Here is a 22,847-nt window from a genome sequence, read left to right as displayed (position 1 = left end):
ACCCACAGCCAATAACAAATAAATGTAACATATTTTTTATTTATTTTATCCTTATTATTATTATTGTAGTTATTAAATGAAAATCACTCATCAAACAAAAGTAGCTTCTCTTAAAACTTCAAGAAAAGAAAGTGCAAACGTGGACAAAAATATAGCCAACGGAGCTCTTACAACTGAGGTTATTGCAAATAAATTAAGATAATGAACAACATTACACACACTATAAATCAAATGAAACAGGCAATCAGAACAACAAGTCTCTGCTATGTTATTGTGTCCTTTAATTAGTCCACATCCTTAAAGTCGGACACGTCTGGACTTCCTTGCTGCAAATTCATTTATTGTGTCGTCAAATGATATTTGCCCCGAAACCTTGCGATTGATGCTTATTAAAGCTAATCCATTGAGGCGTTCTTGAGCCATTGACGACCTCAGGTATGTTTTAATGAGCTTCAATTTGGAGAAGCTCCTCTCCCCAGCAGCAACTGTCACTGGAATAGTGACAGCGATCCTGAGGGCCACCCAAATATTTGGATACACTTCGTTCATTTTCTTCTCCTGTAGGAAAGTCAGAAGTTCCAGGGTAGTCATGTTGGCTTTTGGCAAAGCTGGGAAATTCTGCATCTCCAGTGCAAGTTCCCTCTTATCCAGGTCTGACTGCCCACCCCAGCTCAGGGTGTTGCTGAGTGTTTCACACTGCTTCGTCAGATCTTCCTTTGGCAGGTCAGGGAAGTTGAGTAGCACCCCAAACTTTTTCTCTACTTCACCTAAGGCCTTGAATCGCTCCTGCAGTGATGCAATGGAAACATCCACCACCATATTGAAAAAAGAAACTTCGAGTTTCTTTAGTGCATCACTCACTTGCTCCTCCTGGGACTCATAGGAGAACTGTCTCTTGGTTGATCTCAGCCTCTTCTGCTTGAGAACAGCTTCCACATTAATTTGGCCACAGATGTCTTTGGCAGATGCTTGGGCAGAAGCAAATCCATTGCCTCTGTAGCTGACCAAAGAAACTTCTGTTTTTCTCAGGAGGTCAACAGCAATAACCAGCTGCATTGACACTGATTGCAACATTTTGCTGACATGTTTGATGTTGGTCAGGATGTCATACCATACCACAGTGCATATTGCAAAGCGGTATGATCCAACCTCTTCAGCCAAAGATTGTGCCTCAATTTTTACGACTCCATCTGTGGCTTTATCCCTCACCTCTAGAAGTGCATCTCTGACTTCTGCAGCCTGATACCTTACAGCCTCTATGCTGTTGATCCGACTCTCCCATCTGGTATCAGACCATGATTTCAATGTGATGTTCACATGGCTTTTTAGGATGGACCATCTCTGAGTGGAGGCAGAGAAGAGTGTGAAAAGCTTCTGCAGGTAGCCAAAGTAGCTAGTGGCTTCTGCAGAGCTTTTTGCTGCATCAGCTACCACCAGGTTCAATGTATGTGCTCCGCATGGCACAAATAAAGCCCTTGGATTGATTTGAACAAGTCTGGCTTGGACTCCTTTCCTCTTTCCTTTCATATTTGCACCGTTGTCATAAGACTGCCCTCTACAGTCTTCAAAAGGGATATCAAGCTGTTCTAATCTCTTTAGAATCAGGGTTGAAAGGCTTTCTCCAGTGGACTGTTCTACCTCAAGGAACCCCATAAAATGTTCTTTTATTTGGGGTGTGTCCTGGGTTGTAACTAGTCGAATAATGACTGATACTTGCTCTGTATGGCTCAAATCTGGGGTGCAATCCAAAATAATTGAAAAGTATTTGGATTGTTTGATTTCCTTGACCATATGGTCCCCAATCTTCCCACTGATGCAATCTATCAGTTCATTTTGAATTATTTTTCCCAAATAGGAAATATTGGTGGTTCCTCTTTGGACCTCAGCAACATGCTGTTTGAGGACTGGGTCGAACTTCGCCATGAGCTCTACCTCCTTCAGGAAGTTGCCATTATTTGGCTGGTTAAGTGTTTCTGTCGTCCCTCTAAAGGCAATATTTCGCTCTGCCAACGACTGAATTATTGCCACCAACCTGGTCAGGACTTCACGCCACTTCCTCTTTTCAGCCTCCATAAGTGCCATTTCTACCTTGTCTATAGTTAGGCCCTTTTCAAGTCGAGTCTCCAGTTCCTTCCACAACGTCATGTGCCTAGAGTGTTCTGGGCTGTTCTCATGTGTTTTTAGTTTGTCAGTGCAATTTTTCCAGTCATTTAGTCCACTGCTGATTAGTTGGTACTCTTTTTGGGAGAACAGCTTGCAGCAAAAGCAGTAAATACTTTTGTTTTTCTTGGAATACACAACCCAGCTCCTCTTGATTGTCTCTCCATTCACTAATCTTCTGTAAAAGTAGTGATGATGGCAACTTCTCCCTCCCTCCTTTTTAGGAAAAGTGAAGTCGGATTTTAAATGATATGGCCCACGTCTGACTAACTCCATCCTCACTGTATCACTCAGTGCTGGCCAGTCAGTAGGATCTGAGGGGACTGCAATGGTGGACTCATGTGGGCCTGGGCAGTCAGCAGGATCTGAGGGGACTGCAATGGTGGACTCAGATGGGCCTGGGCAGTCAGCAGGATCTGAGGGGACTGCAGATGGGCCTGGGCAGTCAGCAGGATCTGAGGGGACTGCAATGGTGGACTCAGATGGGCCTGGGTAGTCAGCAGGATCTGAGGGGGCTGCAATGGTGGACTCACATACTATGCTCGTTATTCCTTCACCTGCAGGCAGGCAATCCAAACATGCAAAGAAGTTATTCATGCTTCAGTTTTCATTATTTATCATAATAATAACAATAATAATAATGACAAAAAAGTAGTGTATGAACGATTACACAGAGACCATAAATGTTTGGCAAAACTTACATTCTTCAGAGTGTGATGTACATGGGAGATCAGATGTTCCTTCTCCAGCAACTGGGGGCTTTTTGAGGTATTTCTCAAGTGCAGCTGGACATTTATAGGGTAGATATTAGCACATTACAAGCAAAAACATTTATATACAGTCAGGCAAAAATAACTGCTGCAATCTGCCTCAGCTGTATGCAAGTTCACAACTGGCCTATATAAAAGTGAGGTTCTGCTGCCCCAGGAGATCATTTGCAAACATAAGTAACAACTAAATAATAACACATGCCCATATTGGTTGGTCAGCCTCACTTTATACAAAGGAGCAGTTATCCAGATAGCTTTCTTCTGGCTAACATTAACATTATTTCGTTACATCAGCATATAAAACAAAGCATTGCACAATAATTAGACATTAAAAAGTGCAGAAAATAAAAAAAATATAATAGAAAATAAACAGAAAAATAAATATATATATATACACACAAGTTGACCGTGAAAATAAACTATCTGACAAATTAAACACTATTGGAGGATCAATTTACAGCTATCACAATATAAAAGTAGGATATTATTTACAAAAAGATTATATAGGAATAATAACACATAAATAAAAACTTAAAATCATTTGTATCTATCATTCTGTATCAGAGGCTCGCTGCTAGCATGGCATCAAAGCTGTATCATGGCTACCTCCTTAGCTAGCTAGCTAGCTTAAAATCAAATGTCTAACGGTACAGTACATACTGAATTTTTTTTTTTACACAAGCCGACTTACCTCTGTCTTTGACTTTCGATTCCTCCTGTTCTTTTTTCCGTTTCCTTCCCGTTGCCCCAGAAGGCTTGGACCTTTTCATAATGCTAATGTTTTGCCTCTTGCTGTTGCGATCGTTGCGATCTCCGACACTTTCAGCTGGAGCTGCCGCGTCACTTTGGCTGTGAGCCACGGCCTGTGGGTGCCTGATAATAAGCGACCATCCCCCCCTTTCATCACTTACAGTTACAGCGCCCATCGTACAGGGCAAATGCTAAATGTTGCCGCCGGCCCGGGGTGCAAAGGGTGTTTACTTTGTTCAATTATTGTAAATGTATTACATCAAGGGCAGAAAATTAGGCAGAATAAAAATAATTTTAATTTTTTTTTATTAATTTTTTTTTTCTCCCAGCGCAGCGCGGCAGTGCCCCTCCAGATCTGGCGCCCTAGGCGACCGCCTAGTTCGCCAGTGGGAAGGGCCGGCCCTGCTTACAGTTATGTGTGTTCGCTACGATAATTGTCATGTCTGTTAAACAGCACCACGTTGAAGTTAGACGGAAGCCGTCCTCCCGCCTGATGGAGCTTCTGGAAGAGTCTGCAGTGCAGCGTAGCTGATTAAAGAGAACCGTAAATGTTCTGCTTGATTTGTGTTAAAATGTGTCTGCTGTTCTGTTTATACATGAATATCTCTATTCTCTAAAGGTAAGTACATCTTGCCAGTATGTGAAAAACCTCTTCAGTCTCCAGTTTTTAATTTAACATTTAGACAAAGTACATTGGAATCAAATTTTACTGTATAATATTTATATATATTTTCAAACTTACTCAATTTCAATGTTTAATATTCTGATTCAAAATGGGTTTTTCAGGAGAATTGATAGTTTGAGCCTGGAGAACCCAATTATTTAATCAGGTGTACTTCCTGTTGGGAACAAAGCAAACATTTAATAAACTGAGCTTCCTTACTTGTCGTTGTTGTTACTTTGACCGTAACAAATAAGAATTAATATAAATTCCCATATCCACACTGTAGCTACTGTGCAATGTGTAAAATAGGCCTATTGCTATTTTTAATTTTTGCTAAGGTCAGTAGTTCCCATATTCAGTGTTGAAAACTCACTTTCTTTAAAGATTAAAGAGAAAAACATTTCCATTTCTAGGCTGAATGCTGCTCATATAGCTTCAAACGTTCTACCTTTTCAAATAAGGGATTAATATGATTCTTCCTAGTGTGACTAAGTGTATTTGTGGGTGGAAGTGATTAAAGTGACTATCGTTCAACGTGATAAACTGTGATCATGCCTGTTGGCAAACATCCTGCTGAAGACACTGCATCCCGAAAAGCTGCTCTGCTTTCGACCCTGATCTCCCCGCTAAAGGAAGGATGCTCTTCAGGAAAACATTAGCTACAATACTTAAGGATAATTAAAAAAAAGAGGTTTTGAAAGTTATCTGCATAGATGTTTGTTTTCAATTGACTAAAGTAAAATACTTTAGTCAATTGAAAACAAACATCTCTTGGGAAAAAAGGCAAAATATTATCCTTTTCAGAAATGTTATACACCCTCTAATTTTTTTCAATGCAAAAAAAAGAAGACAAATCCATTGCCTCATCCACATTAAACCAAGGTTGACTATTTTAGCAAACAATTTCATCACACATGCTAAAAGGGTCAAAGCAGATATCTGCTTTGCACTGTGAAAACTTGGACAAATATCATTACTTCTGCAGTATGACATTTTCGGCCCAATTCCAGACCGCCCCCTACACACTACCCCTTTATTTGCGCGTTCGCACGACGGGTCCGCCACATTAAGTGCTGTTCCAAACCAACGAGTGTGGAAGCGGAGTGGGTTATCAAGCCCTCCAACAGAGAATCTGCATCACCTGACTTCACCTGGGTTGCGTTCCGATAATCCAAAAATAAGATCCTAAATTCTAACCCTATCTCCTATTTCTTGACCACTGAGTGAAACGCCACAGGGTTAAGGGATAGGGGATAGGAGAATTCAAAAGGACTTAGGAGAAGAGACTGCGGTACTTTAGAGAATCCGAATGCACTTTCACTATCCAACGTGTTTATGATGCGCCAGCGGACGTCATAAATGTGCGTCTGCTGCTGTGGGGAAACTATGGAAACTACAGTTTATACAGCAGACTACAACATGGATGTATAATAAGAACGAGGGACTACTGTAAACTCATCCAGAGACTCTGCACCATGCTCTGATGCTGTTGTTTTATGCTTTATGAACGTGGACAACAGAGAAACATATTCTTCATGACCAAAGTTGGAATTGAAATAAAAAAGGAAAGTGAAACTTATGCTCGTCACCCTCTCCCTCCGGTCCACATTAATACAAATGATCAATACGTATGATTGTATGAACTATGAAAATATCTTAAAATCAATACAAATGTATTTATTATAAACATTAGTCCTTAACATCTATCACTGTGCAGTGTTTCCCCTATATGTTTTCAGCAGCGGCGCTGCGCCGCTGCTGAAATATGCGCGCCGCTGCTAGGGGGCGCAAGCCCCCAAGCAGATAAAAAAAAAAAAAAAAAAAAATTTTTTTTTTTTTATTAAAATAATAAGTGCTGCCCCCTAGCGCTCGCGGCAACTTCGAGCCACCGATACGCGGGAAAGCTGTCATTTTCAGAGCTGAAAGAAAACTGCCTGACAAGACAGACAACAGCAAGTTGAAGCAGACATAACTTTATTTGGACACAATCACCTCAAGAAGAAGGTCATAACGCCATAAATGTAAGTTATTATAATTTAAAATGTTGTTACATTTAGATTAAGTAAATTAATACTTTGATAAAAGCCTACAGTTAAGAATGAATTACATCTAGCTAACTTAGCTAGTTTGTAAGGGATAATGTGCAGCGACGCGGTCATTATGGGGAAAAGAACACCCGACAGGCTGATCAGGATCCCGACGCGAAGCGGAGGGATCTAGATCTGCATGAAGGGTGGCAGAACCCAAGATATTCAAGTCACTGGGGCAGTGGAACGAAGTGGAGACATTTGGCACATTCATTACTAGGTGCCATGCTCTTTTGACACCTGATATTAAACTAAAAAATTGCCTGATGAAAGTGATGTAAATGAACAACAAAAATAAAATAAGTTACATATGTGTTATTGGCTATGGTAGTTTATTGGTATGTTCAATTATTTGATTATTAAAATGTAAAACAATCTTTTTCATATGGGTGTTTAGAGTTAGATCTAGTCTCTAGTCATTGTGTGCTCAAAGTGCACCAGATTGAAGCATTTTATATTAAAATGTAAAAACAAATCTTCCCGGGGGGGCATACCCCCGGACCCCCCTAGAGGATGTGATGTCCAACCACCAATTATGTTCATACAATACTGAATACATTTGAAACCTTTAATGATGTATGTGTCTTTCTTGTGCTGGCAGACAAATAGAAACATAATGGCGGGAAGCACTTCGCACGCGCACACACTTAAAATGTCCACGCGCGCCGCGCTCACATTTTGCTGGGCCCGCGTGCCTTAGCACCGCTGCTATGACTCCATCCTAGGGGAAACACTGCTGTGTATATCACCATTCAAACATCTTTTAAAAGTTGAACAAACTCCACACAGCTCAGTAAAGACTGTGAAATGTTGACTTTATTTGATCATTTCAGGAAAAACTAACGTTCATATTTCTCTTTTTGATTATAATACTGATGAACGTTCAGAACAAAGCACTTTGGCAACTTACATACGTTTTAAAATGCTTAATAAGCACCGTAACGTTCATGATATAAATTCTCGGTCATAATCGGTTGTTTCCGTGAACGGCCGACTGTTGAGTGACGGCAAATGCTGCGGTTGCAATGCATTGTGGGGCAGCATTTTCTCCTCTCCAGTGGTTCCTAAGCTAAAGGAGGTTATAAAGGAAGTTTGAAACCTCCTTTCCTTTCATTTAGAGAATTGGAACGACACTTAACATGGCTGCCACTGACGTACTTCCGGGTCATTTCACTTGGTTAGGAAGGTTCCTAAGCTAAATGGACTATTGGAACGCAACGCTGCTTCACTACCTGACCGACCAACGCTGTGTGTGTCCGTCATGAAACACGCTGTGTACAAACAGTTCCGTGGAAACATTCACTGATAAACTGCACAACAAGAGCGATTTAATATCTTCATACAGATGTTAACAACTTCATGGTTACCTCGTATTTGTTTAAACTAGGATAATTTACTCATGTCTAGAAAACGGTAAAAGTTGTGTATATTTAAACTGGCTTTTGCAAAAACTAAGCAGCTTATCAGATTTTAAAACAAAAATATGTTTACAAAAAATATATGCCATAAAAAGATTTGTGGGTTTTATCTGGTTATTTTGTATCAAAGAGACGCAGTGTTTACACCCTCCACCTGAAATAAGGGAGCCTTATTTAGCTGAGAGTGAGACTACAGCCGGAGTTCACTCCATCACGGAAGGGGAGTGGGTATAGGGTGTGGTTTGGAATTGGGCCTTCATGTCAGGGCCCCGAGGGGGAGAACTCTTGCAGACCCCTTGAGGAAAAACCAGGTTGACATGTTATTTCAGTGTAACCTTTGTGTTGTCTTCCCGTCAGCTGTGCTGCTTTTGTCCTGGTTTTGTTCTGGTTTGACTGTTCATATATCACCAAAATGGGTTACCTTCGAAGCCAACCTAATTCCATCTCATTATCCCATGTGTTAATGATCTTTTGGGCATTTAGGTGCAATAGACTTTATATACACAAAATTAAACTTAAAGGTGGGGTAGGTCATTTTGTAGAAACCAGCTCGAGTGCGCTACAATTTGAAAATACAAAGCCGAAAGAAATCTGCCACTTCCTTACAGAGCCCCTCCTCCAACACACACGAATGCGCACATGACCAATGAGGGCACGAGATAAATTTGTGCACAGATTGAAGGCTGACAGGCAGGTAGGCCATCCAGTTATTTTAGCTGGGCGGCTAAAATGATTGGTCGTGCTTTTTACAGCACTACGGCTTCCACAGATGACATTTTTTTATGTATTTTTCATCAAAGCACTTAAGATATTCATTGCTATCGGGATGTTAAGAGCATTCCATGGAACATAACAAAAAGTGTATCTCGAGCCGGTTTCTCAAACGTACCTACCCCACCTTTAAGTTTTGAGTCAAAAAAGTCAAACATGTATGACTTTAGTTAAGAGAGGAATATATGTATTTTCACTGACTGGTATATATGTCGAAGTTTAGAATTAGTCAGGATTCTGTTTTGAAATTATTTCAGATGTTTAATGGAAGCACGTAATGACACCAGAAGCTCAAGTTCAAATAAAACACCCAGAATTTAGTTAAGCTAGTGAATATACATTTTTTCTTGTGAATAATTCAACAAGAAAACAATTTTTTTTTTAAATGATGACTTTAAGTGTATCATGCTAACATATTTGAGTGATTGTTCTAGGTTAGCTCAAAGCGAGAATATTACGTTAATCTAATTGATGAACTATAGCTATACTTGACAATGACATTAGAATGTGTTGTGAAACTATCCATGTTTTTTTTAGTGGTTAACCTCTTATCGCGACATGGAAACATTTAGAAATCTGAGCCAAGGACAACATTAATATTAAGGTTACCGTTTAACTGCCGGTACACCACATCCTCCAGAGAGCTGAGCCTTTTCAGAAGCACCTCATGGCTGATGCCGGGCCCCAGCGAGGTCCCGTTCCCCGGGGCCCTCCTCCCGTCCGCAGCAGCCTCCGGGCCGGCGGCGGTCGGGACGCTGCTGCGGGTGTTGCACTTGGCCCAGAAAGTGATGAACCCGGCCACCGTGAGCACGTTCAGCACCAGTAACACTCTCCATCTCCGGAACACATAAGCCATCAAAAAGTCCGGGGGACAGGTGGAGGGGGGACAGGTGGAGGGCCGGGGGGGGGGGGGGGGGGGGGGGGGGGGTTTCCGGAGATCCGTATCACAGATTCAGGGCTCCCTCGGTTTGCGATGCGCTGAAAGCTGCAGGGATAATTCAGCATAAAATAGTCAAAACAAATGTAAATAATATATGCACCATAAATGAATGTACGCGCTTAACATTTGGCACCGGGGTTATTTTAGGGTGCATCCCCCTGCTGAGGAAATGCGGGAAGCCTGGCCATCAGTCCGTATCAACGCCACTTCAATCCCGGGTTTAAGATCATGTACAGGAGGGTGTAAAACAAAGACACCAGCTGATGTTCAGGAACAGCTTCTGGTAAATAATTAAACAGTGGAGAGATGATCCAGTGTTTCCCTCTGCTTTGTGGCTAACAGGACTCAGCGGTGATGCGGACTGGGGGAGGCAGAGAAATCCTTGCTCAGGGAAAACCTTCCTGTCCGCGCATCATGCTGCACCTGTCACCCGCTGCAGGATGCACGGGGAGAGGCAGCCGAGGGGACTGCACAGATTATAGCAGCGGATGGAGGTGCAGCATCCTCCGGTAGAGCTGCGGATGCTCCAGAAACGCAGCAGTATTGCAGAAAATGAACAAGCTCCGTCCTGATTCCTCGCTTTCCTTCACATGTTCTCCTCATTCCTCAGCACATACCAGTGCTTTCCTGTTATTCTGCATGCCCTTCGTGTTTGTTGTGCCTGTTATTTCCTCTGATTCTACAGTTCCGCGCTTAATAAGGACGCAGGGAAAAAAACTGAAAATGTGGAGTGGATCCGGGGACGTTCTACAGCAGTTCAGGGGTGGGGGGTGCTCACTGCCAGCCAATTATAGGCTATAAGGTGGTATTTAAATATTTCACTCTGGTTCTGTGCCCTAGACGTCGTCACTGTTTGCATAAGGAACATGGTAAAAGGCACACTTTTTGCTGGACATTTAAATAATAAATCATTATTTTATTCAAGACAGTTTTATTTTAAATCCAACACACTCTCACTCCCTAAACGTACAGGAGCGACGCTTGGTCAGGGTGACGGCCCCTACACAGAGATGGGTCTGGATGCAGACCGCAGGCAGGGGGCGGATCCTATAGGGGTCGTTTCCTATAGGGGGCGTTTCCTATAAGGGGAGGATCCTATGAATAATGACACTCAGCAGAAATACATACTGTAGGTGGCAGTAATGCAATTTAAGAGATTCCAGCTGCTTTTACAAATCCTCGCAGAAGAAGTCATTCGTTCTTTCAAGATGGCCGAACAACACTTTGAAACAGCGGTAATTGTATTTTCCAGAGATGCATGTTTATATGTATTGTAATGTCATTTTTCTTAAAACACAATTGTCTCGTTATCAAAGTACAACATCGACTGTCCAACCTCGTTAAGCGTTAATAAAGTAAATAATAGTTGTATGTGGTAAAAATGTTTGTGGTATTAAATGCTAAATTAGCATGATGCTATAAACACGTGGCCTATAGTCCCGTTTGCAACCGGGCCTACTCTACTGTTATAATAACGTTAAGCTTAGATAGGTCAATAGATTATCAGGCTCGGTAACAATACTGATTTGTGTTACCAAAGCTGATCATCTAATTGACCTAAGGTTAGCGTATGCTGTGATGCTAACCAGCACTTAGCATGATGCTAGTGTACTGTTGTGTACTGTTGTATTATCTTGGAAATATAAGTAGGCCTGCCCTACATACTGTAACTTAATCAAATAATATCGTATGGATTCGGATAGACAACATGGCTAGCTTGGTTGGTTGAATTGAGTAATAAGATGTGCGGTACTGATTAAGGTTGTAATTAACAGTTTGTAACTACTGGTTGTAATGAACCAGACGAGAGACGGACACATCCTTTCAGTAAATGTCGGCTGCTAATCAATATGTAAAAATAACACTTCGGATTTGTCTTCTATAATTATGTAACATTAGTTATGGCATCATCAGAAATGTGGTAAAGTAATATGATTAGAGAAGAGTCACTGGTCATCTAACACATGCTTAATAGCTCACCTAACACTATTAAAGAAAGGTTAAAGAATGTAACATAATAAAAACTACCTAATATCGATAAGCAAAAACACTAGTTATATTATACAAATTATGTGACCCCTTGAGCTGCATAAACTAATAAGCAATCCAATTGAAATATAAATATCAAAGCTCATTCAAAAACTTTCCTGTCATTTATGTGATATGAATGGTTACTGTTGAAAGTGCAAATAAAAACAGTTTGAATAGTAAACAATTCCTAATTTTCTTCCAGATTCACCCAACTGTTTACTAGGGGGATGCCCCTCTAACACCCCTTTGTGAAGGCCCTAATACAGGGGTGGCCAACCAGTCAGAGGTTAAGAGCCACATTTTTTCTATGTTACTGCAAAGAGCCACATCAAACACACAGTCACTGATACCGCTTGTTTCAGTTTTTTGTTTTCTGGAGACAAGATTTCAACCACGTCACTGATGCATTTTTGTGGCATTGGGATATATATTTTTTAAATCCTCTGGAGCAGAGAGAGGAGCTGTGGATTGTTGTTATTGATTAATGCATCAGTATTTCTTAGGGTCAAAAACACCAAACTCACAACTTAAAATGGAAGCGTTTAGTTTATTTAATAAAAGAGCACATGTTCAATGTGAAAAGTGACAGTAGTTATAGATTATTTGCAATTTGGTGCTATATATATATTTAAAAAAAATTATATATATTTTTTAAACACCTTGATTTTCAGGGGGGGGCGCGGGGTTCCGTTGGCGGGGCTCCGTTGGCGAGGCGGAGCGCCCCTCCAAGACAATGGTAGGGGAAACACTGGATATTGTTTAATCAACGACAGGTTTTCCCCCCCTCAAAAGTGATTCACTCCATCACAGGTATTATTGTGATTGGCTCCTGGGCCACATCAAAATTAGATGCGCTGTCATCCTCTCATACTGACACCTGACATCACACATACACACGTAGGAAGAGCCGGGACGAAAGTAACACGGGACGAAAGTAACACGGGACGAAAGTAACACAGGACGAAAGTAACACGGGACGAAAGTAACGGAGCGATTTTATCCGAGCCCAAACAACTTTGACCGGCCAAATTATGTCGGAATTATCAGCATTCAATACTTAACAGACCTACTAAATATCAGGTTTAACTGTCAGGAATAGTGTTGTCACGATACCAACATTTTGGTTTTGATACCAAGTCAAGAATTGCGATTCCGATTCTTTTTCGATACTTTTCTTTAAAAAAGGGAAACAGTCTTAAATGTAATTATTGTGCTTTATTTCACACCAGAACCATAACCATAACACAAACTTTTAAACAATGAGAACAATAAATAAAATAAATGACAAGAATTCGTATTGAATAAAATTAATACATTTCTTACAGACAGGCCTCGTGGTGTCCGTAGGCTTGCCCTCACTGTCAGAGATATAGCTAAAATATCAAAATGTCACTTCTGGCTTCTTTTTTGTCAACAAACCGAGGCGCAGCGGCAGTTGCACTCCCACTCACAGCCATGCTTCTCGTTTTCTCACATGCTCTGGCAGCGAGCGCGTGCACGACAGAGGGGAGGCACTTGAGCGTGCTTGAGAGGGGGACTGCAGGCACGGCTGCAGTGCAGGGAGTGGAAGCAGAGCGCTGAACACACACGGCTCTTATTAAAACTGCGCTTTCTCACCGGAGTACTTCCCCCGTCATTCTTAAAGTACCGATACTAATGAAACTGAGGAATCGTAACGTTTTTAACGGCAGGGTATCGCGGTACCTTTCAAGTATCGGTACACCGTGCAACACTAGTCAGGAGTCAGTGTCTCTCCCCCAAACTCACACATATAAAATTCGATATGAACTGAAGAGCCGCATTAAACAAGGCAAAGAGCCGCATGCGGCTCGAGAGCCGCGGGTTGGCCACCCCTGGCCTAATACATACAAGTGCACATTCTGCAGCAAGGTGGGGGACTATGGCCCTATTGTGGCACATCTGCAGACCCATAGAAGAACGGTTGTTAAACATGGAGGTATTTCTTAATCTAAATAAATGTTGCAGATCTTCCAAAATGTACAAAAAGTTGACTAATTTTAGTTAGTCTAACCAATTAACTATTACTAACTAATATTATTCTAACGTGAATTTGAATACAGTTTACATTTTTATATTGCCTTAAGAATGAAGTCATTTGTAAACTGGATTTCTCTTTGTAGGATTCACAATGTACAGGTGCAATGGTGTGTGTTGCAAAACCTCACGTTTCCACTGCTGCTACTGTGGGGAGATCAGAACCCAGCCCACTATTCTGAAACATGTTCAGAAGTGCACAGGGGCAGCCTGCAGCGTTGGATCGCTTCGCCAGAGTAAGTGATGCACATGAACACACCAGAAGCAGTGGTCATAACCTTATTCCCCCTAAAGACAACTTAAACAAAACATGGGGAAAATGTATTATACAACTATACTGCTATAATGTAATCTATCCACTGTCTCCTCCTCAGCCACCACGGTAGCCGCCTCTGTCTCCTCCACAGCCTCCACGGTAGCCTCCTCTGTCTCCCCAGCAGACTACACCGTTGGCCCAGCAGCCTGCAGCATTGGATCGCTTCGCCAGAGTAAGTGATGCACATGAACACACTAGAAGCAGTGGTCATAACCATATTCCCCCTAAAGACAACTTAAACAAAAGATGGGAAAAATGTATTATACAACTATACTGCTATAATGTAATCTATCCACTGTTTCCTCCTCAGCCTCCACGGTGGCCTCCTCAGCCTACCCTGTCACCTCTGCAGCCTCCCAAATTGCCACAGCATCTGTAGCCTCCACTCCATTCCAAGCCATCAGTCGCAGCAAAGTAGTCCAGTCAAGGTTCAAAAGGACAACATGCCCTTTGTGTAAAACTGAACTGTATATGAAAAACCTCAACACCCACATGGATCGACGTCACTCATCATCTGTTCCTGATATTACTTCTATTCACCATCTTCCATCCCAATGCTTAGACCTCAAAAAGGGCATTTTTGCTGTTGGAAGAACATTTTCTGGGCTGAGAAACCCCATTCATGTACAGAAGTTCACCTGGGGCAGGGGTCGGCAACCCGCGGCCCACGGGCCGCATGCAGCCCTTTAAGCCCTCTGCTCTGGCTCCCTTGAGCTTAGACAAAAATAAGAAGGAAATAAAATAAAAGTATTTGTAGGACTATTTATATTTTGTTGCACGGTTGAAAATGTTTCGTATCTTGTTTTTTGAGGTGATACTGTGACACATAAATAAAAAACAAAACGGTTTTAATTAGGTCAACTAAAATATGCGTCACATCCTGCTACGGTCCCGCGCGAGCGCCTTTTCTTGGAGGCGCTCGCGCAGGGACCCCCGGCTCGATGAGCGAACTATGGATAAATCAAAGAAAAGTACCGGAGGAACACAAGATTTAATTCTGTGTGGACAGAGTTATATGCTTCCACAGCAAACGATGCTGGTTTACCGGTATGTTTGATATGTAGAGAGAAGTTGTCAACGGTGCTGCAGCCTTTACTTATCGAGGAACAACAAGGGAGAGGAAGACAGCTGACAATCTTCAGTCATAATTCAATGGGGTATGTAATTTATTTCAGAAAACAGTTTTTGTTATATTCCATGGAATGCTCTTAACGTCCCGATAGCAATGAATATATTAAATGCTTTGACAATAAATACATACAAAAATGTATCTCTGGAAGCCGTAGCGCTGTAAAAAGCACGACCAATCATTTTAGCCGACCCGGCTAAAATAACTGGATGGCCTACCTGCCTGTCAGCCTTCCATCTGTGCACAAACGTATCTCGTGGCCTCATTGATGATGCGCATTCGTGTGTGTTGGAGGAGGGAATCTGTAAGAAAGTCTGAAGGAAGAGGCCTATTTTTTCCGGTTGTGTATCTTCAGATTCTAGCGCACACGAGCTGGTTTCTCCATTCTTACCTACCCTACCTTTAACTCGTTTTAGGGTGCAGCTATATGTTTTATTTATTTCAAAGTGGGCCCATTTTAATAATATTTTTTTTTCCTTCAAATGTGCAGAGGACTCCCCAAGTGCTGTGTTTAATTTATTTTAAAGTAGGCCTGTGTATTGTTTGTAATTCTCCTTATAGGAGTTCTTTGTTTCTTATTAGAGGTTAACAGTTTTATATAATGTAAGAAATAGCCTAATAAATGCAAAAAAACTAGTTTTTGTCTGATATAACAATAAATACAACTTAGCTATCAAGCTATGAAATATGTTTTGCGGCTCCAGACAAAAAATGTTTGGGGAAAAAGGAGCAAAATGGCTCTTTTGGTCAAAAAGGTTGCAGACCCCTGACCTGGGGAAACAGCCACCAAGTTGTTTGTGAGCTTGAAAATTGCAAGCAGGCATCAGAATTTTCCAGAAAAAGTAAATTATTAGGGTTTCAGTGTATTCATGTTAGGTCTCTGATATACTGTCCTACTTCATCCAAACAAGACGTCACACTGAAGGAGGAAGTTCTGTCAGATATGTTTGGGAAGAAATGGATTTCTGACAACACAAAAAGAATGTGTCTACAGTAGTCAGAAAGGAGAAAGCTGAGTCTGAAAACAGCCCACTGAGTAAAGAGGTGACATTTTGCAGTGGCGTATCAAGAGTTTATGTGTCAGTACTTCAAACATGCACCTCATATTATTCACGGTTAGGGAGAGTGTCTGTATGTTATGACATAAAAAGAAATACTTGGCAGTGTCCATGCTCAAAGCCAAAGAATTCCTGTGCTCATAAGTCCATAGCAAAATGGCACTTGAATCAGACCCGACCTGAACTCTTCCTAAAGGTCCGAAGTACAGACAGTGATGTGTTTGAGACCTTTGTTGAATCTGATCCTGAAGGCCACAGTACTGAGGACATTCTCTATCCACCTGAGGGAGCCGCTTTGACATCACTTGTTCTTTACTTGTTGGACCACAAGAAATTGCCAGCTGTTCTGTCAACGGATGCGTGTTCACCGCAGAACATGGAGACACTGCCAAAGCGCCTCATACCTCTTGAGAACTTTTGCACTGTTTGCCCAGGAAAAATTCCTCTGTCGGATCCTATGCTGATAACTCATAAAGCCAACATAGTGATATTCACTGGCATAGTAAAGGGTATGTTTAGTTTATGAATATATTAGTTCACGTGTGGGGACTCACTTCCCTCATGGGGACACATTGGGGTCCCGTTCCAGATCTCCAGCTGCAGAGAGTGCCGCAACCTGTACAAGGACTCGGAAGGCTACAGGGGACATGGGCGCAGAGGACAACTCTTGGGGATGTACTCAGAAGATGTTCTGGCAGGATTCTGCAGCATTGACTGTTTTTATGATGCTGGAGGCACCTTCCATGAAAATGGCTGATGGGGTTAGGCTTCCATTAGGCAAACATCTCTTGTTCTATTGTCTCTCAATAAAATGTTTATGTTCAATAAAATGTTTATGTTTAATGAAGACTTTCCTCTTTGTTTGTACTGTATATATTTTCCTTTGTACAATGTATTGGTATGTGCTATACATTTCATGTTTAGTATTTGATGTGTATTGTAATGTTTCAAAAATAACAAATACGTTAATTTAATTAATTTTACCACCAGACACAACATGAACAAATGAATGATACACATCAGGACAGTAACTTCAACTTCAGTATTTTAGGTGTACAGAAACCTCTACTCATGTTGTTAAATGATATACAGCAATATCTTCCATAAAATGTAGTTGATTGATTTGAATAATAATTACTACCACTGCACAAACAGTAAAAAATGATATGCCTACAATTTATGAGTTTAATGTATCCTATGTTATGATAAACTATCAAATAGACTCTGTATTCATTATGATCTGTCAATAGGTCAATTAATTTGTCTTCTCTGTGGGTTGTATACTGTTCATTCTTTAAGCAAATTAATTATAATTATTATTTTTCAAAGTTCGTTTATGATTCATTCAAAGCATTAAAATAAATGGGAAACAGAGCGTCATATACCTTTAAGAAATACGTGGGGGGCGGGGCTCATAACCCTATAGGAAACGCCCCCTATAGGATCCGCCCCCTTGCTGTGGTCTGCAAACAGACTCTATTGCCCACACATGGCGGCGTGCGTTGTCGCTTGCCGGGGGGGGGGGGGGGGGGGGGCTGAAACTTGACCAACAACCAATCACATGAATCTCCCGCCCCAGACACACAAGCACGCGGTTTGATTGGCTAGAGCTTGCACTGGCATATGATTCGATTGGCTGACGCCTCCGTTGAGGCGTCAAAAGTAGAACATTGCTCTACTTTGCAGCGAACACCGCGAGAGAAGCTATGCTTTACTCCCACAATGCAGTTCGGCGAATCTTGACGTCACCCCATTCAAGGTGAATGGGCAGAAGCGTTGAAGCGGCAACGCACGCCGAACGCGCCAAAGAGACTACACTACCCACAATCCCCAGCTATTGTTGTGACGACGCCTGTCCGCTTTGCGACAAACCCAGTGATTAATCTCCAAGCTCTGAGATTGGATTTTGGAGTGGCAGTGCACCAAGTTACGCCGAGCGTCAAGCTCTTTGAAATGGAACGAAACCATGGCAGACTATTCAAAACTGGACTCGAATGCCCCCCCCAGAACTACACATCCTGGCTATTGTGTTTCGCAACATGTTCTCTATGGCACGTCTCTACTGGGAATTGTAGTTTTAAAAGACGCTTTCGTTTTTCCCCAAAATTAGAAGTTGACAGTATTAAACTGTACAGCCCTGGAGGTTTAGGCGATAGGAAACAAATTGGTGTGTACGCATTTAAAACATGTAATTACTAAATGGGTGAAAATCGCCCACATGACAGTTCATTGTTACTTTGTAATTCTACTCCACTAGAATTCAGAGGTTAACTTGATATTTTTACTCCATTTATGTTAGTTACTTTGCGGATTCTGATTAATGATGTGAAATATAAACAACCCTTAAAGCAGACTTTAGTTACACCTGAGTAAAATTCAGGGAAAGATTGTCAAGTGCCAACAATCAGGAGAGATATTTGATAGTTGGTGCTTGAGAAGACTACACATTTATCTGCAGATCTCTATAAAGTCATCCCTTTCATGCATGAATTATGAAAACTTCTGTCAGCATGTTTTTACCAATTGTTTTTATTGCTCCTGGGACACGAAAAACAAGATTTGAACTTTAGTTTTTTTTATCTAGTTTTTTCAAATAGATTTTTATATGTCCACTCAGGTGGACAGTATGCGTTCAGGGCTTGAACTGAAAAGAAGTACATTTAAAAAAAAAAGATAAATAAAGATGTGCAAACTTAAAATTACATTATGATAACATAGTGATTTACGGCCCAAAAAGATATTGCAGATGAAGTATTTTCAAGAATAACCAGGGCCAAGGGACAATTTGAAGCGCCACGCACAGTTATTTGATGAGTGCTAGTGGAGCCTCGCAGCGGCGAAACCGTGCCGCGCCACCCTAATTGCGCCACTTAAGCACAGAGGTGCACCTCAAATGAGTTCCCCCTCCGCACGGTGTGGCCCCCTCCATAAGGTGAGGCCCCACACAGTCTGCATGACCTGTAGGGAGGGACGGCCCTGGGAACAACAGCAGCAGTACCAGTACGAATTGTAGTTGAAATATAGCAAGTGATGCATGACGTCCACTATAGTGGACAGGTGGTTAACCATGATTTCCTGCAAACATAAAATCAATACTTTGATCATTTATGAATTATATGATTCCTTAGTTGTTACTTAATGTAACCACATTTTTTATACCTGCAGGGGACGCTTTCCATAAAAGGATTGGCAAGATATAGATGGGTGACTTGGTCCATGTAGCTTTCTGTCGTCCATCTTGGTTTAGAGACATGTATCATGCAATTACACAGACTTGGCACTGAGTAACAGTGTATGGGATGATGCAATAGGGTCCTACGTAGTGGCTGATTGTGCAACTATGCAACAAAAAAAAATTCATATACAAGATAACACATTTTGAATAGCTGTCCACTGTAGTGACCTCTATGCATGAAAGGGATCATTACTCGTTATTCTCTACTACTAGTTAATTAAAAACTGTATATGATTGCTATTTTGCACATCCCTTTCAAAATTTCAAGATTTTCTAAGGTTTATTGACATATCATATACACAACTACGGTGTAGTTATGCAATGAATAAAAAACTTGGGTCACAGGTTCCTCAACACTGCATTACAAGACATCTATCAATATGTGTGTATAGCTCCACCATTAAACTGTCAAATTCTGCACATTTCTTATGCCAGGGGTTCCCAAAGTGTGGGAAGGTGAGCCTCCCCTCAGAGAACATAATCACAGCCGCGCCCCCCCTCCCAATTATTATTGCTATTATTATTATATTATTATTATTATTATTGTTGCTATAATGCAGGGGTATTCAATTGCATTTCAAAGAGGTCCAGTAAGAGAAAATGTCATAAAATGCTCAGCTTCCTCATATATTGCACTCAGAGAGACATACAGTAGTTGAGACGGAGATGTCTTTAGCAGCAGGGAGGAGTAACGTTTCACCTATGTTGTAAGGTTTACCTGCCTTAGCTATCCGTAACGCCACTCGGTATGATGCTTCGGTTGACTTTGTATTCACAGTGCTAAATGTGTCAATGACATTTTTCTGTGACTGCAATTCCTTGAGCTTCCGGTCAAAAAACTCCTGTGGCTTGGTCACCAAACATGGGTGTTTCGTCTCAATATGACACCGGAGTTTACACAGTGCATGACATTAAGGATTTTGGGAGATGGCCCTGTGGGCCATCTAAGCTAATTTACAGATGGCCCTGAGCCCAATAGAGATTGCCCTGAAAAATGCGCACGGACGAAATGACGCACGAAGGGTTTGGGGGGCCTCCCCCTAGAACATTTTGATTTTTGCAGGTCTTAGATGCTGTCTGGTGCATTCTCTAGACTGAATTATAAGATGAACCATCACAATATTATATCGTACAATTTCAATTTTATTCTTCATTTCACCGGTTTGTTTGTTCTTGTTTGTGTTTGCTCGCTTGCATGCCCTGCATAGCTATAAGAAATACTTCAGTTGTTGGTCAAGACACTTTCCATCTGATGAAGGCAAATGCCTTCCCAGATGTAAAAAAGTAGAAAACATTACATTCAGTTGTAACTGCCAAAACAAACATTATTTACACTATTATGGCCCCTGTTAAAAATGTTTGTAATGTTATCTACTGTAAGTTGGTCGAACGAATGCCTCCTCATCCGGAAGCTAACCGAGCAGACCCGAGCAGCAGTCGAGAGGAGCCGAGAGGAGCCGAGAGGAGCCGAGCGCATCCGCGAAGCACACAAAATTGTGACGTCAGAGTTCCCATTAGCCGGCAAATCTAAATCTCTTCGGTCAAAATAATTTCCCTTTAGCGCAATACCGCTTCAGTTGCGCCACTTATGTGAAAGACTAGAATAGTCAATTCTAATGTCTAACACTTAATGTGGAGAAAGAGATGTCCTGTATGGGTTGATTGTGCGTTGATCTGTTGGTAATGCCTCGGGGTTCCGGTGGGCATGTAAACAAATGCATAATGCTGCGCTATACTTTGTGGCCTCACCCAGTTGCATAGCGACGGTTATTGTTTTGGTGTCTTTTAATAAGCAGGTAGTCCTATTATTAGCTAGAACTAGCTGGATCTGATCGATATGGACATAAATGGGAGTGAAGTCTAATCTGCCGGGAGAGAGAGATCAGCTGCTGCTGACAAGTTGACACGCAGCTTTGCATGATCACATGCAGCGGTGAGCGGACAAAACACACGCTTCAGGTTAGAATATCACACGTAGCTATTTTAATTAGCTCTCAAACTACCTAAACTAGTTATAGATATGTTTAGTTTTACTGTCGGGTCACTCATTACTGGATCCGCGAGCTGCATGATACTGGCATAATAGATTGCCCGATCGGGCAACCAGCAGGTGAGGCTTCATGGCCCGAGCTAAATACTAGATGGCCCCGGGCCATCGGGCAGTCCTTAATGTCGAGCCCTGTTACATAGTCTTATACTGTAATTAGCTAGCACCTCGTTGCAGATAACACACTGTGGCAGTGGAGTGTCATCAGGACCGGTCCATGAAAATCCTAGCTTCAAATAATCATTGTCATACTTCCTCCGTTTTCTGACAGACGCTGTCTCCTCTCTCACTTTAGGTAACTTCACTAAAAATCTATCCATATTTTGCCACTCGCATACATTTAGCTGAAGTTAACTAGCTAGATTTCAATGTTTCTCTTTATTTTTTTCTGGCGGCTGCACCTCCCTTGAAGCTCTCTGGCGCCCCCCAGGGGAGGCGCGCCTCACACTTTGGGAACCCCTGTCTTATGCTATCTACATACATAAGAGTATAATTAATGCGTATAATAATAAGTGCTTCAACATAGTTAACATTTCAGGAAAGCAATATATTAGACGTTAAGTACTTTGTCAGGCTTAATATCTATCTGTAGATAGATACCCCCAAAGCTTTTTTCTTATTTGAAAGAAGACATTAACCTAAAGTATTATTTAATGTGTTAATAAAGGTTCATTAGTTTGTCTGTTTTGCACATCCTCATATTAATATCTTTGTACATCCAGCACTAAACTGTTTTATTGTAGAGATCACTTACAGTATCTTCTTGATTTTTTATATTTTATATTTCTATCAATAGCCGCTTTCGCACCGCAGGACTTGCCGTACTTTAGTGCCGGCACTAAAGTACCACGGCACTGAATCCGCCAGGGGGCTAGTGCCAATCGCATTCACACCGCAGTACTTTCCCTGAGGCAAGATTACGCTGACGTCACTTCGTCTTCTTCTTCTCTGCGTTTACTGGCAGGCCGCAAAATCCTTCACGGCGAGTACAAAAAAAAACGAGAGAAGAAGAACTACACGGGGTAGGGGGTATAAAGCCCATCCGCTGTACATGATATATATATAATAGGTAGGCTCAGCAGACAGACCGTAGTGCAAAGATAAAGTGTCACATGATTATCTACTAAATAGTGAATTCAGCATCAACTTCACCAAGGTGGGACACAATAATTAAAGCTTTGCCAGTTTGTTTGTTTTATTGCACAGTCAAGACATAAAAATAATGGCATCACGCCGCTCAAGTAGCTTTTGCGAACATCGCTGAAAACATTTGGAGTTGGGAACTGCTTTCTGTAGAAGCTGCTGCATCCCGTCCTCAGAGTAAATTACCAGAAGCGCCGACACTTCTTCATCATTCCACCGCTCCGGTGTTGTAGTACGTGTGGTCATAACTGCTTTAAAGTACAAAAAAACGAC

The 22,847-nt window shown here is 41.6% G+C and overlaps 3 protein-coding genes across 6 annotated transcripts in view; 1 reads left to right on the top strand and 2 right to left on the bottom strand.

Annotated features, from left to right (window-relative positions):
- The window catches only part of galnt17 (polypeptide N-acetylgalactosaminyltransferase 17), an 86,486-nt gene extending 75,953 nt beyond the window's left edge, over positions 1 to 10,533 (bottom strand). Inside the window, exon 1 of the mRNA XM_079674294.1 lies at positions 9,230 to 10,533. Coding sequence (XP_079530420.1) covers positions 9,230 to 9,476 — 247 coding nt within the window. The 5' untranslated portion in view covers positions 9,477 to 10,533. The remainder of the gene's footprint in view (positions 1 to 9,229) is intronic.
- Positions 8 to 4,065, bottom strand: LOC307035920 (zinc finger MYM-type protein 1-like). The gene is made up of 3 exons (XM_079675783.1): positions 3,622 to 4,065; positions 2,862 to 2,945; positions 8 to 2,717 (listed from the first exon to the last, which is right to left on the bottom strand). Exons 1-3 carry the CDS (start codon positions 3,854 to 3,856, stop codon positions 298 to 300), a joined length of 2,739 nt encoding a protein of 912 aa, XP_079531909.1. The 5' UTR covers positions 3,857 to 4,065; the 3' UTR covers positions 8 to 297.
- Positions 10,534 to 10,681: 148 nt separating the features above from the next.
- LOC307035221 (uncharacterized protein) lies at positions 10,682 to 14,726 on the top strand. Of its 4 annotated transcripts, none has more exons than XM_079674302.1 (5): positions 10,773 to 10,795; positions 11,794 to 11,877; positions 13,733 to 13,882; positions 14,021 to 14,134; positions 14,273 to 14,726. In XM_079674302.1, the coding sequence occupies exons 3-5, from the start codon at positions 13,741 to 13,743 to the stop codon at positions 14,650 to 14,652; spliced, it is 636 nt and encodes a 211-aa protein (XP_079530428.1). In that variant the 5' UTR covers positions 10,773 to 10,795; positions 11,794 to 11,877; positions 13,733 to 13,740; the 3' UTR covers positions 14,653 to 14,726. The 4 variants fall into 4 exon arrangements, with proteins under 4 accessions (XP_079530427.1, XP_079530428.1, XP_079530425.1 ...); XM_079674299.1 differs by having other exon boundaries at positions 10,774 to 10,795; positions 11,794 to 13,548; XM_079674301.1 differs by lacking the exon at positions 11,794 to 11,877 and having other exon boundaries at positions 10,682 to 10,795.
- Positions 14,727 to 22,847: the final 8,121 nt, after the last annotated feature.

Source organism: Notothenia rossii (assembly GCF_949606895.1).
Source record: "Notothenia rossii genome assembly, chromosome: 4".
Classification (NCBI taxonomy): domain Eukaryota; kingdom Metazoa; phylum Chordata; class Actinopteri; order Perciformes; family Nototheniidae; genus Notothenia; species Notothenia rossii.
Note: the sequence above shows the minus strand (reverse complement) of the source record. Positions and strands in the feature narration are given on the sequence as shown.

Excerpts from the sequence above, each read along its gene's own strand:
- LOC307035920 (XM_079675783.1), bottom strand. The coding sequence starts at position 3,856 with ATGGGCGCTGTAACTGTAAGTGATGAAAGGGGGGGATGGTCGCTTATT. Across the intron at positions 2,946-3,621 it reads ATCGAAAGTCAAAGACAGAG|CTGCACTTGAGAAATACCTC; the intron begins GTAAGTCGGCTT and ends ATAAATGTCCAG. Across the intron at positions 2,718-2,861 it reads TACATCACACTCTGAAGAAT|GTGAAGGAATAACGAGCATA; the intron begins GTAAGTTTTGCC and ends GCCTGCCTGCAG.
- LOC307035221 (XM_079674299.1), top strand. The coding sequence starts at position 13,248 with ATGAAACTGAGGAATCGTAACGTTTTTAACGGCAGGGTATCGCGGTAC. Across the intron at positions 13,549-13,732 it reads AACGGTTGTTAAACATGGAG|GATTCACAATGTACAGGTGC; the intron begins GTATTTCTTAAT and ends TTCTCTTTGTAG. Across the intron at positions 14,135-14,272 it reads CATTGGATCGCTTCGCCAGA|CCTCCACGGTGGCCTCCTCA; the intron begins GTAAGTGATGCA and ends TTTCCTCCTCAG.